Here is a 19,674-nt window from a genome sequence, read left to right as displayed (position 1 = left end):
CAGATTTAGTCATCAGTAGGAAGGTTCAGTACTTTGTCCTTTGTTGCTTAGTAACTGAAGACTATAAAAAGATTTTATGATTATAAAGTCTATAGGATTAATGAGAACTTTGAAAAAAGAGAGAGTCAGGTGGAACTACCCTGAAAGACAAAACACACACAAATATTTTCTCTCTAATTTTGTAATAAATACACTCTAAATCAGGGGCATCAAAGATATGGGCCACAGGCCAGATGTGGCCTGGGGAACCATAACCCAGCCTGCAATGCTGCCCTGAGTCTTAGAGTGGACCCACACACTGCAAAGGACACCCAGGCAGGACTGGGCTAGGATACACACTGTATGCAGCACCCGTGCCAGCCCCACAGCCTAGATCTGGCAGGCAGGGCTGGTCTGCAGGCCTGATCTGTTCATGGACTGGCCCACACCATTTATCCAGCTTGCAGGGATGGATGAGTTTGACACCCCTGCTCTAAATAAGTAAAAACACCTCCACCACCCACTCTCCGTGTGCCACATGCTGAAAAAATATCTTGTAGCCATTACAGAAGCTCTGGGCACACACAAGGCAGATGTTACATCCCCTCTCTCCGCTATATGATACACATAAAACAGAAGCAAGTGGAGCCAGCTGCTTTTCATGGCAGCAATGCCTACTACAGGCAGTGGAATAGATACGCCATAAAGGGGTGCACCAATAGCTTACCTTTGGCTCTCTACTGCCCAGGCTCCTCATTCCAGGAGGATTCACCACTAGTAACTTTAGACATCTGTTAACTGTAAGCAACATCTAGATCTGAGCCTGTCAGCAAATCTCTTCTATGTGCATGTCAGTGCTTAGGTCTGCAGTGCAAGACCTAAAAAGACTTTAGGAAACGTGAGGTTAGGGAATCACTCACCCATTACTGAAACAAAAAGTTCTCTCCATTTGCTCTAAGTTAAATAACTTTAAAATTCAAATTGCAGGCCTCTTCTTGACAGCCAGGGCCTTGCCTCCAGATACACTATCAAAACCTGACCTCTGCACAACAGGTAACAGCTTGAGGAGGTGCCGTCTCCAGCTCCTCATTTATTTCTCGTTGAAATTTAGAAAGCAAAACTCAATAGGAATCCTCAGAAATTTAAATATAAATGAACAGGAAGAGCAAAACAATGTTTTGAAACCACACCGTGCACAGATGGAGTTTGCCCATTTAAAAGGAACATAACGGTCAGGGGTCATTGCTGATTTTTTCCTTTGAAGATTACAATTTGTCAAAAACTAAAACCTTTTTGGCAGAAGCTTCTATTGAAACTTTCATCAGGGAGGTTTCTCAGGCATGAGAGAGAATAACATCACCAGAGCAGGTGGCTCCCTGAAGCTCAAGCTCTGAAGGGGAAGATGGCACAATCCACCAACAGCACTGATCTCTGAACCGCTTCACTTCCAAGAAGTGCTTCCCTTGTCCATAGGTGTGTACCCCACAAAGGGATCAATTTGAAAAGCTACTTCCCCAGAAGAAACTCCCTGGAAGATCCTCACTCAACAGCTCACAGGGGCTGCAGTATCAAAGATGTCTGCTGTCAGGCAAAACAAATCAGATCAAGAAGGAGAAAGACAAAAAAAACCCCGTCCCTCTGACCAAAGAGCTCCTTGCTGAGTTACTGTCAGAGATCATATCTTTAAGATTATCTATGGAGGCCATATTTGACGAGGTTAAAGCAGAAATAAAATGAATATGGGGAGATAAAGGTGGAGGAAAACTAGCATTCAGCAGTAAATCGGCAAAATAAAATCATGATTTAAAAAAGAAAAGAAAAAAAATGGCTCGTAGAGAAAACTCAGGACAAAGAATCATGAGACAAAAACAGCATGAAAAAAGAGGGCTCCTTTAAAAGCTGTGGAGATGGGAGAATATATAAAACAGGTTCTCCACTCTTTCCTTACAAAGAAAGGCGACAGTCCTTATAGACAGAGCACACACAGTTCTTCACGTTCTCCTCTCCCCTGCCAGCTCAAACAAACCCAGAAACTCTGGGAGAATATAAGGTTGTGGACAGGCATTGCCTTACTTTCAGGAAACACAACCATTTCCTGGCACAAAAAAGTGAGCATACAGGCATTCAAGCAATTTGTGGCAGAAAAACCATAGCAATTCTACCACAAAGCGTTAGCTCTAACTGCAATCATCACCACCACTGCAAGAGCTGGGGCTGTAACAGTAACGCTATTGGGGATGACAGGGGTAAGGAGAACAGTTACTTATCTTGGTCCCTTACCACCCCTGCAGGTGTGTGTGGGGGGGAGGAAGAGGCAGCACAGAAGGAGGGCTGGCTGTCTTTGGCAGCTGCTGCATTTATTTCATCAGCTCTCAGCTGATCATTTACAGCTTTCCCCACTTCCCCAGCAAGGGAGAGGAAACGCAGTCAGTGATTGGGTTGTCCTGGGGGTGGGAGAGATGCAAGGAGCAGCCCACTAGCGCTCCCTGGCTGGAGAGTGTGGCTTTGAAGCCAGTTTGCAACTCTCCAACCAGGGAGCTGGAAGGCCTGTACGCCCAATTTCTCACCACATTTCCATGGCATGGAAAATTCTCCTGAAATTCTTAGCACTGCAGTTGAACTCATGTCCATAAGTACAAGTGGTTCAAGACCTGTCAGGCTGCATTAAGGAAAGTGACAGAACTATGTGAGATTACAGCACTTCTCAGAACAACAAATATAATATGGATTTTTCTTTTTAAACTTCTCCCCACATCAAGAACAGCAGTATAGTATAAAGAAAAGGAAGGCCTTAAACTCGCTGAGAAAGTGAGATTAATCAAAAGCACCCTGGAAACTTAGCTTAAGTAAGGCAGACAGTGAGAAGTAGCACTATACTAGCGATTGTCAAACTGTTAAACCACAGAAGAGGAAGATGCCAAAAAGTACAAGGAAAAAAAAAAAAAAAGACTGGGAGAAATCACAAAACCAGGGGTATTAAAGAGAACTTGAGCAAGATTGAATTATACTAGGATTAAAAGAAAAAAGATTCAAGAAAAAGATTAAAAGAAAAAAATGAAGAGGGAACACCATAAATGATTACATGGTGTCATGCCCTGATGTGGGAGTCAGAAACCTTCCAGAAAGGAGTTCAATACTCAGATAGGGAAGGATTAAACAACCTTCTTTATTTGAGTGGTAGGATGAATCTCCACATTTTGGGCAAGACGTAATAGGTAAAACAATAAGGATCATTTAGGGAGCCAAATGAAAGAGAACTTGGACTGGGTAAACATTTAAACTGACAAGTAGAACTAGGCAAGGGTGCCCACTGTCACCACCGCTGTTCACTCTAGCCACAGAACCAGCTACTACAATAATGCAGGATTCTCAGATAAAGGAAGGACCAGTGGCAAATAAGATAGCTCTCTATGTAGAGGATGTGCTGCTTTTTGTAAAGTATCCTCTTTGCCCCTTAAAAACAATAGTATTCCAGATAGCTGCATCTCACTCTATGGATATAAAATTGTAATAAGTTAGAAATGTTAAATGCTGGCATCGGTCAGAAACTTAAGCAGGAATGTGAAAAACTTCATAAATTTAAGTGGATTAAAAATGCAATGAAATATGTAAGTATTAACCTTACCAAAAAAAATGAGGATTTCTGATTCTTTAGAAGTCTGGTCTAAACCGAAGGTGTTCAACCTCCAGCCTACAAGACCATGTCATCTGGTCCTTGCATCTCCCTGCAGATATGAAAATCTGATGGTGGGGGAGATGCAGCAGCATAGATTGCAGCTCTCATTTCCAGGCCCATTGGGATCAGATGACATAGCCCTACACGCTGGTGGGCACCATTGTATGGTGAGATCTGGTGCACAGGGTTGGACCGCATGTGGTGTTTGGACAGCATGTGTGGCTAGGCCAGCATACTAGATTGCACCATGGACTGGCCCCACACCACTCATCTGGATCACGGGGCCAGAAGGTTGAGCACCACCAGTCTAAAATAACAAAATCTTTCAAAGAACGGATAAGAATGAAGGTTTCTGGGATGGGCAGAATAGCTACCATTAAAATGAACACACTCCCAAAACTTCTCTTTTTATTCCAGTGTTTGCCTCCTATGCCCTTGGGGTGCATGCAGCAGTGGGAGCCACCCCCCAGACAAGCCACTCACGGCTCCATCCTGGCCTCTGCCCCAGCTGTGCAGCATCTGCCCCTAACCCAGCCCCATTCCCTCCCTTACCATGAGGGCCTTGATCTGCTCCCTCCCCTGCCCCCCACACACACTCCTTCCCTCAAAACAGACTTACCAGCTGGATCTGACTGCTCTCCACAGTGCCAGGCTGTGCTCCTGACCACCTGCATGCTGCATTGCGGCTGCACACGTGCACAGGACATTTATCGGCCACATCATCCAAAAAAAGCCGAATTGGAAATTTTATAATAAATGATAAGTGTAAAGCAGCTCTTGTTTACCTCTTTTGAGCAATTTATATACATAGATTCAAGATTAAAAGGGTCAATCTCTAAAATATATGCAATTTTAATAGAGCAAGCAATGAATAGGAAAACTAAATTAGTTAGGTCTTGGAAAGGAGACGTAGGCAAAGTAATTGTGCTGGAGAAATTGAGCTGGTGATGCATCAGACTGGAGAGGCTGCGGAGGAAGTTATTTCCTTTTCCAAGCGTGATAGTTACAGCAAGTGGTCCAAATATTCTGGTGGGAAGTGACAGAAATAACAACTCTTGTGATGGGTTTGGACCCATGGATTTTCTATTGAATACCAAAGTAATGGAAGCTTCCTTTTAACAGAATAGTGATGAAGAAACTGTCCCCTCAGGTGAGATTATTAGAAGAGATACAAGAGGCACAGATATTTAGAAATACAGATCCCATTCCTAACCTACACAGAGAATAACCGTTTGCCAGCCAGTAAGCCAGAATAATGAATGTCATATTTATGTTATGTCAACTATAGTAGGCCCGAAGCTGTTTAATGGTGATATACTAAAGCATTTGCTTGCATTCAATTGATCACAGGAGACAAAAGAAATGAGCAGGTAAGACTGCTGGAGGCAAGAAGTTTTACACCTTAAAGACAGGTCAGTGAAAAGTCAGCTGAAGGTTGCTTAGAGTTCATTTAGTGTCTGTATACTAGTTAGAGCAGGTTTAGGACACGGAATACTTTACAGAAGGGATAAAAATAAGCATATCAGGTTAGATCCTAATTAATACTATCAGGTACATCAAATTGATGTTGTAACCATGACAGTCCAAGAATTATGCAAAAGGCATGGATTTTTTTGGGTGATTTTTTTTATGTCATCAACTACATGGTTGTGATAAAGTTAGACAAGCCTCTGAATGCAAGCTTGTGACCTGAAGAATGCCTTGTGTTGGAAAGCTTGTCTATCCCAACCATGCAGTTGTTCCAATAAAAGATGACCACCCAAAAAAAATCCTTGCTTCTCTCATAGGCACGCAAGGTTTTTTGAGTAGATGTGATTTTTTTTTTTATTATTAGATCAAGTGAGAAGTTGTAGAAAAGTTCTTGGCAAGCTTTCATGTGCAATCACCCGTCTTCAGGCATAGGGAGTCCCAATGCCTGAAGAAGGGTAATTGCATCTGAAAGCTTGCCAAGAACTTTTCTACAACTTCTCAGTTGCTCTAATAAAAGATATCACATCTACTCAAAAAAACCTTGCCTGCTTATGTCCTTAGACCAACATGGCTACAACCAAAAACCCAGCTTGCTTTTCATATATACTTTCTAGCTTTATTTAGCAATCTTTTGAAGCTGAGCCAGATAATTGAGTTAAAAAGAAAACCAAAAAACTAGGTTAATCTCCAAATCTTTGCTCTTTGGCTTTGAACTATAGTTCTTCCTGAATAGTCAGTCCAGGACAGATGAGATGAACCCAGAAAAGCACTTCTTTAAATCAGTTTTTAAGCCTTGGTAATAAGCCCTCTTCCCTATCAGGCTGGCCACTTATTTGAGGCTTTTAAGAGTTTAGGACTTAAAAAAAAAAAAAAAAAAAAAGATTAAACAGAATTTTTGTTTTTAGCCATCCCTAAAAATGTCACCTTGCAAGACTGAGGACTCTAGCTTCTGTAGTAATGCATGTAAATACAAATACCGTAAGAAACAGAAGGCAGTCTAAACATCATAGGATGTTCTCTCTGTGCTCATGAATTGCAAATAACCACACATTCAAAAGTATGTTCAGTTGCCAGTCCATCCCAAAATTGACATCAAACCACAGGCTAACCAGAGTTTAGTTAGAGGCAGTATTTGCATCTTCTTTTGAATGCATGATGCTTAGTAGTCTTGAAAGCCAGCATTCCAGTGTTGCTGTACCTTCAGAGATCAAATAAATCAGCATTGAAGGCTGGTGGCATAAAAAGCAGTGAAAGACTGCCAACTTCAAATGTAACAGGTGTTTGGTGTCTCAAGATTTTCACCTTATTTTAAAGCCACAAACCTGAATGCTTATGATCAGCTCATAGTTGACTTCACATTTGCTGAAGATAACTTCCCCAAGATCATACAAAACCCTGCACTGTTCTTTAAATATACCAACTCCTTTTAGAAGTTTACTTTTGGATTTAACATTAGTTACAGGACTCTAGATACTAATTTCTGTCATAGGTGTGGCTTAGCAACCTTTTATGATGCTGACTCACAGTAAGTGACCACCATTTCTTTATATTATACTTGTATTAGAAAGGCATGCTGTATTCATTCTTTTGTGCATTAAGAGACAATGTTTTTTATACCAGTGATTCCTCAAGCGGGGTGCCATGGAGATCCTTTTAAGGGGCCCATCGGGTGCCGCACAATTTTAGCACTGTCAGGTGTGCAAACATTTTTACATGATAAACGCAGGGCCCATGTCCAGACTAGCACAGCTGTGCAGTATGTGGTGCTGCAGAAACATCATCAGCACCACACACCGCACATTCAGTTGTTCTCTGCAAGGGAGCAGCGCTCGGTTGTTTGCTTGGGGTTTTTTGACCCCTGGATATCCAGGGATCAAAAAAAGCCTGGAAAAAGGAAAAAAAGAACAGAGTGACATATGCAGGGGTAGCGCATGCCACTCAAAACTGGAGCCTGGCTGGCCAGAGCCACACACTGCTGCTGGCCAGGCTCTGCAATCAGGAGGCCCCCAGGAAAGGCTGCTGGGGCCATCACATTGCTTGGCGCCAGCCTCCCCTACCCCACTCAGGGTAACTTGCCACAGGCCAGAAGGTGCATAACACAAGCGTTCCCCAAGAACAAGTAGTGGTGGCACAAGGCGCACAGCCACTAGTTGTCCCTGGGGAACCAAACTTCCATGCACATGGATGCAGCCAGGGATTGCAAATAGGAATCCATAGTGTTAAAAAGCCTTCTGCCCTGCTTTGCTCTTTCCAGGTTTTCTGCAACAGAATTGCTCTGTTGTTTTCCTACTGTTAAAAAAAAAACAAGTTAAACTTAAGAGCTGGCATTTTCTGAGGAATACCTGGTCTATCAGGGTGCCTTGAATCTAAAAAGTTTGAGAACCACTGCTTTATACAATATTATCTTCCAGGATGCTCTCATTATTTGACATTACTTTTAATAGAGTTTTCATTCCTTTGTCTCAGCAGTTGCTGTACATCCAGTCAGCTACATGGATTACATTTTACAACTAGCGATTATTATAGTTAAGGAGATGTGAGCAACAGAGTTGCTGGAACTCTTCCAGAGTCAAAGTGTACTACTGAATTATCATTGCCACCAGAGTCACTGGGACATGCTTCAAAGTTCCCCTAAACCCTCATTATGAAAGTTATTCTAACAGGGTTGTTAGGTATAGTTTATCAGACTTATTTAGATATCAAATATTTAATAGTTATCCAGTACCACAGTTCACTGTTAAAAACTTACTAGCTTGCTTAATTGAAATGTTACCTTCCTGAAAGCAAAATCAAGAAAATTCTTTAGCTTTTCAGAACCCTTTGTTTTTCCTACATTAATAATATGAGGTTTTTTAGCTTATATGAAAAGGAACACTTAAAGCATAGTTTTACCAGTTCCAGATCATAGTAGGGAATGCTCACAGCAAAACAGGGGATACCCATCCCATACATGCCTTGAAACTACTCTGGATATTTCAATAAGCTTTCTTGGGCAAGCTTATTGGTGCATGTCATGAAGGTGATGGCATGCCATCCATTTTGTTCGGGATGTGTGCACTTCACTGTGACGCTCCCAACTGGTCCTTTGATGGTAAAGAAGCATCCTTAGGATTACACAAGTTTCCAGATGTAGAGAATACCTTTAGGTTATAAAGCTGAGGTGCAGCTTCTCTCATCACTTTCAGGTTGCCTTATGTCAAGGACACTTATATTTAATGACAGAACAAATACACCAATCAATTCAAATTTAAAAGGATCAACACAACTAGGAATATTAGCAACACAAATAATATAAGCAAAGAAAAAAAAGTTGCATTTTCTTTGCCTTGGATCTGAATTTGAATAGATAATTTTGAAACTTCCAGGTTGTTTGCAGTGTCAGGAAGCCAAAGAATTAGGCTCCCCCCCCCCTTACAGAAACAAAAGGATAGACATACTGCTGACACAAAGAAGGGAGGAAAAAGAGACTAGTAGGATCTCGTTGATAAAATCATTGCGACACCTGGCAAGAAGCTCCGAATGAAAGACTTCTACTCGGGGAAAAAAAATAGACAAAAGTAGTTAAGATTATACCCGCAGAAAAGCCCAGAAGAACCAGCTAAAGAAGGTACCAAGAAACAAATGACACTCCATTTCAGAAGAATCTTGTCAGGCAAGGTTTCTCTCCCACTAAATGAAGTGTCTCCCTAGTCCCATAAATTATGCAAATCCCTGAAGACTCAGCGGTCTGTTTGCATTCTGAAGGTCTCTTGACTTCCTCCCCCTGCTATTTGCTACCATCACACAGAACTGTGGCATCATGGTTGCCTTTACTCCTCTCTGTGGTATATAGAGAGCATAAAGGAAGCATTCCTGCATGCGTGCCATTGATCCTAATTTACTCTAGTACCTAATTTAGTATTTCTACATGTTGGACAGCATTTCATTTCTGATTTCCTTGGGTTTCTTTTCCTCAAACTGAAATTTCAAATTAAAAAACCCTGATCCCATACCTTGAATATGATGCTCATAATTCCTTCTGAAATAGTTTTTCTTTCAGAAGCTGTTGAACTGCTTGAGAAGGTGAACTCTTACCTTCAAAGAATTGCTGCAGAGCCTCATTTTCATCCACCACATCCATGAACAGCGAGCGAAGCTATATTTTTCTTGGCAGGTTTAAAGTTATTCCATGAAACAGTGGTACCGTCCTTTCTTTTCCGGATAATTATGAATAGGTTCAACGGTGTAATTTTGCAAATAGGTTCAATCATGGAATTATTTTGCCAAGAGAATTAGATCCTTAGCTGATCATTTGCCTTGATTCAAAATAATTTAATTAATTTCAAAACTATCTGTAGAATTTTTTTAAAGCTCCTGCTTCACGTAGAGGAGAATCTGACAAGATCTCAGGAAGAAAATTGTAGAAGGTATATTTATCTCACTTTGTGTGAGGAAAACTACATACGCTACATGTCTATTTTCTTCCTTGTTTTACGGACCTTTGCCCCCAGTAATGGCCATAGTTACACATGCGCACACTTGAAGGAATAAAAATAACTTGTCTTTTATCTGTCCTTTCAAACTAGCATATTTGTGTAAGCAAGTATATATGAACAGAGATATGAACGATAAAGCAGCAACAGCAAAAAACCCCACCTGATTTAAGTATAGTACATTAACTATTGCTATAGAAGCACAATAACTGAGCACTTCACAAACATGCATATAATCTTATAGCATACCTGTGAATTAAGGAAGTAACATCCTCATTTTACAGTCCTGAAGTGAAGGCACTGATTATGCAATTTGCCCAAGGTTGGTCAAACAGAAAACTTGTGACAGCTTGGGACTGATCCAAGATCTGCCAAGCCAACTGCACTGACTTCAAGACCAAACAGATGAGAAAAGGTGGCCTACATAGAAAACCACTATGCATCTTCCAAGTTGTCTGGCCATTCCCCAGACTAAGATAGTAGGCACCTCAAAGAGGCATTTGATGTCGGACAAAGGTTTGAGTACAAATTCAAGAAACCTAGGAGGAGGCCAGTTAGAAACCACAAAGACAACTACTGTATAATTGTAGTTAGATGCCATTAGTTACATGTCCCTAGTCTGATGCATTAGTCTCATGACAGACCGTCTCTTAACCATAAAGACTAGACAATAAAATTTTAATAGTGAATGTTACATCTTAACTACAATATAACAGTGTGTAGAAAAGGAGTAAGATGGATTTAATAGGAGAAAAAAGGACATCAGGTTCATTTTAATGCATCACTATTCAAACTGACCTAATGGCCACAGTCACTTTTTCACAGAAATTAGAAATTACTAAATACATCTTTGCAGTCCCTTGTTGCAAAAGAAAACATCTATGATAAACAAGGACTTTTGGCCTTAACAGTTTTACCTTTATACTGGAGTGAGCTTTTCTAAAAGTAAGTTATTAAATCATTATTAGTTACTAGGTATTGAATTACACAATAAAAAGAGTTTGATTTTTAACAAACAAGTATTCTTTCCACTGCTCCAAATAAGAAATAGGGATAACTTCAGGTGCTTAAAGAAGCACTTCTGTCTATAGCACAGAAAGGTAACCTCAGAAAAACACAGCAACACTTGATGAAAAGAACACCAGAGTAAAACAGACTTGTAAGCTATATGGCAGGCAACAGAATATTAATAACATCTTGACATGTTAGAATTCACATAGATTTCTATAGTGGAAATGAATGGACCAGTAGGAAGGACACGAAAAATTTTCCTCAAGAAAAGTTTCAGTGCATACATTGCTAGCAATGGATATCAGACTAAAAAAAAGAATGAAACTTTGTTGGAATGATTACACCAAAAACTCTTGCCTTCCCTGAATCATATGTATGACACACTTATGTTTATTTATGTTTAAATAATTTATTTTATGTTAAATCTTGCATCTTTTTCCATTTACATCTCTGCAGAAGCGAGTACTCTCTCAAGTATACATTTAGTGCTTAACCCACTTAACCAGTCTCCTTTAGAATCATTCATAATAAAAATACCCTAATTGCCAAACGCTTGATTTTTAAAATATAAAATGTAAGCTCATCTTTAATTGTTCATTGGTTTATTTAGCAATAATCTTATGATATTTGCAAATGGCAAATTGCTGTCATAATCAAAAACAAGCCATGCTTTCCCCGAAGTGCTTAGTGCACGATAAATCTGCTACTCATCACTGGCAACATTCCATTTATCCCAATCAATTGTCTGCCACCAAACTAGAGAAACCTTGGGGAGAATGGCAGGAGCAAGCCAAGTGGTACTTCAGCCTAGAGGCATTTTTCTTAAGGAGATACGATTCTTTTCATCAGTTTTACAGATAGAGGAACTGCCAGCAATAACCATATCATAAGGTACTATCCAATAAGTGCTTAAATGATTCACATGTGCAGGGACAGTTGGTGGAAACAGATGCGCATGACATTATTATTTGGATGCTCCAAAAAGTAGAGATAAAGGACGAAGATTTAAAGAGAGAACAAAGGTAAGTATAAAGAATAAAGGGAGAAGACAAAAAGATGGAATGACCAGAAGGTGCTTATGACAAAGTTAGACAAAGGTTTGATATCTAATGTGTTCAAGTAGTGAACCGTATCACTCTGCCTTCATGGAGAACAGCAAGAGATGCCAAAAATTAAAGGCAAAGTACCTAAATCTCTCTTGCAGACTTCTGTACAGTACAGTAGATTTGCTGTCAGAGAGGGCAATTTTGTTTTAAAGTTAGGAGAACCCCAAATCATTCTGGTTATTTCCATGTGTGTTGATTTTCTAGATCAGCAATTCTCAAACCATGGTGCTGGGGGCACCCTGGGGTGCCACCAGATTTTCTGAAGGGTGCCATGAGATGTTAGGAGATAAGCAGATGAACTAAGTGGATAAGCACAGGCCCAGGCTTGTCTCTGCCTGGACCACACCCCATCCCCCCTAGCCTGGCCTCTCTGCAAAGAAGCAAGCACTATAATCTATAAACTGCACTACTCAATTCACAAAAGCTAAGGAGGGGTGCCTAAAATCCAATGATGAGTGCCTCAAAACCCACTATTTTAGATACTACAATCGACTGCAACTGAAATAGATATTTGTTCTCACTTTTTAGTAAAAGTTGACATCTACTTATTCTTTTTATATGTATCAGCAATTCTTTTCTAGTAAGTACAATAAAGATTACAGTGTTTGAGGTGATTGTATTTGTCCTTTTTTCTGTGGCAATGCTGTATTATAAACTCTACTGAAGAAAAAGAAATATATTTATTTTCAATCTAACATTTATTTAATCAGAGGTTTTGTTTTCAACTGTAAATTACAATCACTAATACACCTGCAAGTGCTTGCCACATTTTGTTCAACTAAAATGTTACGTAAGCATACACAGCATAGGTCAGTTTAAAACAAATCACAGTAACTTCTTAGTGCAATTTGCAAAAGGAGAAAGATCTTGGACCCACTTCTTGGAAATAAATATCAAATGACAAAAAAAGGGAGCCAATTTAGAGTTATGTGTATTCACTGAAGTTCATGCATGCATCAGACGGTAGGGAGTTAGACCTCTTCCTTGTAATATCCAAGTTTTGCCAGTGACATCTCTTTTCTCAGCTGCATAACTTCCCAAAACATCTGATCCACTGTAACACAGAAAAGCAAAGAAACATTACTGAAACAAGTCTTCTACTTAAATTTTCCCAAATTCAAAATCCTTCTCTATTCTGCACAGAAGAACACAATGTTTGTATACATGTTTTAAGTATCTCATTTGACAGACAGACATCATCACAGTCTGAAGTGAACTCTGGTAACTTTAACTGCAGGTTCAAAATATGCTGTCAATCTGTAAATGAGGCATTCTTAAACTTTTAAGTGGTCTTTGGAGCTTTCAGATGCAAGAAACTCAATAATAAAATAATGCATCTGCTGGCAATGTCTGGTCCATCAGTCCCTGACATCTAGTACAGAACTAAAGCATTGTGCATTACAGAAACCTTGAATCTCAGTTTTAAAGGGCTTAAGACTATTAACCTCTCCCCAACCTTGTTGGCTAGTGGGCCTATTCCCAGCAAAGATTTTCATCCAAGGAAATCCTACCACCCAATACCTAGAACAGTTTTTAAAACTAGCCTGGCTAGTATCACTGCAGCTCTTCAGGCCATAAGCCTGGAAGTGGCTCTCATGCATGTGTTTCTTAGTCACCCTACTAGATATGCGAGCTAGTTCAAGTTTTTCTAAGATAATATTTTTTCATATGAACAGTGAACTTTTAGAAATCCAAAGCTTTCAGATTCTTAGATTCAGATTTTTATGAAAGTATGAGAACAAAAAAAAAAAGTGTTGCTTTTTAGCCCTGCTTCTCCACCCATTACTCCCCACTTACACAAGCTTTTTTAAAGTAGTAAAATGGAAAAGAAAAAAGGAAACATTATGGGTAAATGAAAGTGTTCCTCATTGAAACCTGGGAATTCAAGAGGACACTGCAATTTTTTGTGATTATGCCCCAACCTACTCACCCATTCCACAATGAGCTCTGGCATGATACAATAATATATTAATATCAATGACTCATGATTTTTTGTTTTGAAAAAGTTTTAGCAACTTAACATTTTGTTTTTATTGTGTGCATCTAGCAAAATAGGCTTCTTTGTGATCCACACCAAATACTCAAAGGCACTACACATACATTATTTTCATTATTACATGATCAAATACTGAAGGCAACAAAGTTTCCTTAAATTATAATGAATGCAAGTGTAATTCAAGTGAATAAGTGAACGCTTCTTTAAGTGAATGCATGAGTAAATTTTTATTTTTAATTTAATAAATAAATAAAGTGCATTTTCACCACCACTTTTCAGAAAATCTGGTAGGAACCAATTCATTTTTGCAGAAATGAGATCCATATCCAACATTTGAAAAGATTAGCAGAGACTAGAAACATATGCAACAGAACCTGTGAAGGACTCTCATAAATGCCTGTGTGCGCATCTCGTGCATGATGTACATTATCTGAGAAAATATCTGCACAATGCAACACATCTAATCTACACTTGAAATTAAATGTACAAAACATAACTGCTTCAAAATTAAAAGCCACACATTTTCCAAGTGTACTCCCTATAATTTTCTTAACTTTTTAGTAACCATCACAAAACCAATATATGAATTAAGTGCAACTGACTGTACAGTATATAGTCTTCATAAATTTAGCATAAATAATTCAATAACATAAAGCAGTTGTTTTTAAAAGTAAAGTACCGTTTATTACAAGAGTGTCAAACAAAGCCTGGAGGGGATTCAACCCATGGGTCTCAAACCCTGTGCTCTGTACGTGGAGCCGGCCTGGCATGTGAGCCATACCTGATGGAGTCACACCACTACCATCACACAGGGCCTGCTTGGCAGAGTGCTGCATGCAGGATTCCCCCCATGCCAGTTTCCTGTGCTACATGCAGTACACAGGCTGGCCAGCTTCACATGCAGTGTGCAGTACATGCCAACCCCACTCTGAATACAGCATGGGGGGCTGGCACAGGGCACACATTGCACATGGCACCCTGCCACACCAGCCCTGCATGGATGGTTTGGAGCCCCATCTGGACCTGCTCCAGAACTAGTACACAGGGCAGGTCTGACAGGGCACCCATGCCCTGAACAACCCCTCTGTGTTGGGTACACCTGAACTGGTCTTGTGCACTGGCTTCAGTGAGTGCTTCCAATCTGTCCCATCAACCGGCCAAAAGATCCTTGGTTTGGCCCCCATCTGACACCCCTAGCTTAATGTATTCTCACAGTGGTCACAACTCAAAAACAGAACATCAGCAGGCCTGAACCCATTTGGGGTCAGCTGAGAAGTCAGCTGGTACACAGGGTAACATGCTCCAAGATTCAGGGAAAATTGCAGGGTTCTCAGCCAAGAAAGGATCAACCAAGAGACCTGTAACTTGGAAGGACTGGACTCAAATGCCTAAGATAGGAAACAAAGATGCAGACAGACCCAAATCATGACAATGATATGACATTAATCTTTAAAAAAAATGGCATTTGCCCAACAAGTTAGCAAAGATTGACAGTTGCAACAGGGAGCCAGAGATGAAAGCCAGGCAGGGCCAGGGGGCCTAGTGCTCAAGGCGGGCAGACACCAGGGTCAGGGGGCCCAGTGCCCAAGGTGGAAAGACAGGGTGCTGGAACCCAGAAACCAGGACTGGTGCAGTGGGCCTAGACTAAAATGCTCAGCTAGAGGGGCAGAGGCTGGAAAGGCTGAAGCCCCAACATGGGTGGAGAGGCCTAAGGAGACCCAATGAGAGTGACTGACCAATAAGATCTGGGAGGCATGAGCATGGCTATGGCAGGTGGCTGGAAGTCATGAATATCCCTTAAGGTGATAAGTGCCCTGGGAGTGTGGAAGGACTTAGCATGTGAGGGGCAGGACTGGCACTAGCAGAGTCTAAGAGGGACCTGCTGACCAAAAGACAGACAAGGGCTTTATCTGGGACCTAAGGGCGGACTCTTTTCATCAATTAACTCATTACATCAAGGCATGGCAGGTGAGGGAAAAGGAAGAGGACCCAGGGAGCCGGATCATATCAGGAGTCACAAGTCCAGCAAAGGGCATCATGGCTGTTCCTGGGGCTCAAACGTGCTACATAGTGCAGGCAAATTCTTAAGACTGACTGTTAAAGTAACTTAAGCAACAGCTAAATGGTACATTTTCTGTTGCATGAAAACAATCTTGCAAAAATCCTCTAAAACCTTACACAAAACAAGCTAAATTGTTGGCTGCCATGCCTTCACAACTTTTCTGTGCACCTACTCTACTAGAATGGAACAGCACAGTTAAGCAGCTTTCTAATTCCTGGCCCAGATATAAGCTGAAAAGAAGAACTAACTGCCAGTGCTCAATATAGATAAGAACAAAACTGGCAGGAAGCCCCCTTCCTGCCTGAGGAAGTGGCAGTAATAATATCTGTTCCTTTTATTAGAGAATCCCTCCAATGTTTATCAGTCATGTTTGACCAAGCTGCTCTGATATCTTGACAGCACTGGCCAAGGGCACATATTTTTCATTTGCACCTGCCTAAAAGCTGCAATCCTTTCTCCTATTATACCCTAAACACAGAGTATCCATTGTCCATGTCAGAAATGCATATGAGAATCTAATCAACTAACTAGAACTTTATGCATAATTTTTCTATTTGGCCAAACTAAAAGGGAGGAAGGGGAAGTTAAGTTCAGACTCAACCAAATGAAAACGTTTCAGTTTTCTCGCTGAAATAAAAAAAACCCTGAAAACATTTCATTTCGAGTAAAAGAGATATACATTTGTCTGCCCCCAATATAGTCAGACTGGGTCTGATTACATTTCAGACATCTTGGACATAGACAAAGTAGTGAAACAACAGGCCTACACTAGGCATCATTCAAAAAACAAACAAAAAAGGAGTCAGCAACTCCTGTGACCTTTTTCCATCAAGTAACCCAATAACTATTCCATTTGAACCCATATCTGAAGAGACTGACTTAACTACCATACTCTAGGATATTTCTGTAGCAGTCTGTGCTCAATGACTCCATTTGAAGGAAAATCCAGACCATAAAAAAAACCAAAAAAACCCCAAAAACAAGCTTACATTTCACAGATCCAAGGAGAGCAAAATAACTTTACAGCCTGGCGGTTAATATACTCATCTGGTAGTTAGTACACTCACTTGAATATTAATCACTTCTGCAATGATTATTACAGTATTTTAAGTGGAGCAACTGAATGTACAGAACTTCCATGATAGGTGAGACATGCACTCAAACTCCCTCAGGTCCAGCAGGAAAATGAACCTGAGCTTCTACATTATGGGCAACAGCCCTAACATCTGAGCTCTAAAAAGGAGAGGGACCCACTATATCACCACCACTGTCACCTCCTCTTCCACTCCCATTGTGTAGCTTGAGACAAAACAAATTATTTTAAGCTGAAACTATTCAGCAAGTATCAGTGGAATGGATAAATAGTTTCAGATCAACTGAAATTGCATTTTTGGTAAATAATCTATTTCCTAGAAAAGTTCACTCAACTCTACTAATGACTAATATAGAAGTGCCAGGAAATGGTCTCCCTGTAATGGTTTAATCACTCCTTCTATGTATACTTATGATACCTTTTTATTTTTTTTAAACACAAAAAGAGTTAACTGGCTATCTACAAGTGTACCACACTTCAGATTTCCACTCACCGTCCTGCTGCTTTACAAGCCCTTGCTGGATGTATCGAATGTAGGTAAAGAAGTTGCACACAGAAGTAATCTAAGACAATGTAAAAAACATACCACTTGGTTAATCTCCATATCTGTATGGAATACAACATGAACTCAAAATGAAGTTAAAGTTACTTACTCTGTATCGGCAAAAAGGAGAAATGTAGTAATAGCTGCTTGAATCCCCTAACTTGATTCTATGTTTGCATGACTTACTTTGTCCACTGAGAGCACATTTCCTGTAAAATACAAAATTTGTTTATTTTAAATGGCATTGCTGAAGCTCAGTTACTTGCAAGTTAAGACATAGATTTTATTTTTCTTAAAGCAACAAAATTGCTCTGCTATGGCCAACTAACTCCCCCCTGAACTGCTTTGTTGTTTGCCATTACTATGCTATGTTGTCAACTACTCTAACTTTACACAGAGTATTGTTTTTGCATTGTGCTCCCTTATATTTTACTGATTTTTAAATCTTCTTTTCAGGCCTATCTAGTAGCAGCTTTAGCATATGTAGTCAATCAAATCTTGACCACATGCCCTTATATTCAAAATGTTTCAAGTTGGTTGACACTAACCTTGAAACAGGAAGCTAGGGATCCATCCACTGAAGTTCCTGCTCTGCCAAACATGCTATAAATTCTAGCAATCAATATTTAAAAAGTAGTTTGAGCATACTGTGTTATATGTTGCATTTAGTTGTAACATTCAGTCTCAATAGTTAGTTGTGTTCATTTGAAGTCAGGCTTGCATTGATGAAGAACAACAGAATCCCTTTTGCTGCCACCTATAGCCCCCAGCTTAAACACCCTGGACACATCGTTAACAGCCTCCCTACCCCTCCTGGAAAATAACAAACATCTCAAGATACCCATAAGAGTCAAATCTGTCCTGGCCTACAGGCATCCACACAAATTCAAACAGTTTGTCTCAAGCAACAGACAACCTAATTCCTATTCTCAAGGCACCAGGCCTTGCAACAGAATCAAATGCAAGCTATGCCACCTCCTCAATGCAGACCAACATACAAGGGTCTTTCACCTGCACCTCTACAACATTATATATGCCACTGCCTGCTTCTAGTGCCATTCTGCTGTCTACACTGGACAGACAGAGCAATCCCTACATGAAAGAATGAGAGGACACTGATCTGCCACCATTGCAAAACCACACAAGAGCATGTGGCAGAACACTAACTCTCCTGGACATTTCATTGCTGACCTAAAAGTAACTGTTCATAAGCAACAGAACTTTAAAAGCAGACTTAAATATGAAATGGGGAGAAGTCATCCAGACTGGATTAAGCACAGTCTCAACAGGGACTATGGATTCTTACCGGATAGCTTGGATTAGTTTTGGCAACCACTTTCTCCCTATAGGTTTAAAACTTGTTTGCTTGTCCTAGCACTGCCCCCACCCCCATCCTTTTCTTTTATATTCTCTTTGATAGGCTGTTTTGTGCATGTCCTTTCACAGCATCTCATTAAGTGAGCCTGAGGTTACAAGAGCTTATTTAGTTAGTTAGTCCATAAAGCGCATCTCTATCCTGCCTTCAGTTTACATTGTTATACTGCTCATTTGTCTGAAACCTGTGCAGGATGCATTTTATAAAGTTCAAAATTGCTTTTATGTTTCAGTTTATATTGTACTTTGCATTCACAGTATTATAAAGAATCCTTGACAGAGGAACTGAAATGATAGCCTGACACCCTTAGTCCAATTTCCCCATCTCTTTTTTGAGAGAGTATGAGAGGACTGCAGACATAATGGACTCATTTTTGGAAAAGAACCATACTGACCCCTGGTAGCTAGTTTAAAAGATTCTAAAACTGTTGTCCACTACATTCCTCAGTAAGAGAAGCAGCGTCTAAAGCTTATGAGAACTAGAGGACTCTGCTTCCTCTTGCGGGAAAACTGCTTCTAAAATAAAACCACATAGCAACTAAAACAATGTTGGAGGATCTTCTAAAGTAACCACCTTACAGTAATTAGGTATCTGTCTGACAAAATTAGGTTCTGACAACATGCCAAGTGGACCTCAGAAGTTTTTTTGTTCTTTTCTCTAAAGTCCCACATTCCTCAAAGTTACGGAAGCTAAAAACCACACACTTTTCAAATATGAAATAACCAAGGTGACCTCAATTTTGACAAAGTTTGAGGAGAGAAAGATACAACTTCAACAGCAGTACATTTTCTTCTATTTCTTCTGGTATAAACAACTACATTTTTATCACTAAAAATAAGTTAAATAGCTAAAAATGCTTCAGAACCAAAAGTATACCGTGATGACATGTA

At 40.1% G+C, this 19,674-nt stretch overlaps 2 protein-coding genes across 3 annotated transcripts in view; both read right to left on the bottom strand.

The window, feature by feature from the left end:
• MYRFL (myelin regulatory factor-like) overlaps nucleotides 1-9,245 on the bottom strand; it is a 106,967-nt gene extending 97,722 nt beyond the window's left edge. The window contains exon 1 of the mRNA XM_019515782.1: nucleotides 9,200-9,245. Within this exon, the coding sequence (XP_019371327.1) occupies nucleotides 9,200-9,245 (46 nt within the window). The remainder of the gene's footprint in view (nucleotides 1-9,199) is intronic.
• Nucleotides 9,246-11,193: 1,948 nt separating this feature from the next.
• RAB3IP (RAB3A interacting protein) overlaps nucleotides 11,194-19,674 on the bottom strand; it is a 75,608-nt gene continuing 67,127 nt past the window's right edge. For both annotated transcript variants that reach the window (XM_019514719.1, XM_019514720.1), the window contains 3 exons: nucleotides 17,519-17,618; nucleotides 17,359-17,428; nucleotides 11,194-12,768 (listed from right to left, as the gene is read on the bottom strand). In XM_019514719.1, coding sequence (XP_019370264.1) covers nucleotides 12,686-12,768; nucleotides 17,359-17,428; nucleotides 17,519-17,618 — 253 coding nt within the window. In that variant the 3' untranslated portion in view covers nucleotides 11,194-12,685. The remainder of the gene's footprint in view (nucleotides 12,769-17,358; nucleotides 17,429-17,518; nucleotides 17,619-19,674) is intronic.

The sequence above is a fragment of the Gavialis gangeticus genome, unplaced genomic scaffold, assembly GCF_001723915.1.
Source record: "Gavialis gangeticus isolate Ggan-Ray unplaced genomic scaffold, GavGan_comp1, whole genome shotgun sequence".
Taxonomy (NCBI): Eukaryota; Metazoa; Chordata; order Crocodylia; family Gavialidae; genus Gavialis; species Gavialis gangeticus.
Note: the sequence above shows the minus strand (reverse complement) of the source record. Positions and strands in the feature narration are given on the sequence as shown.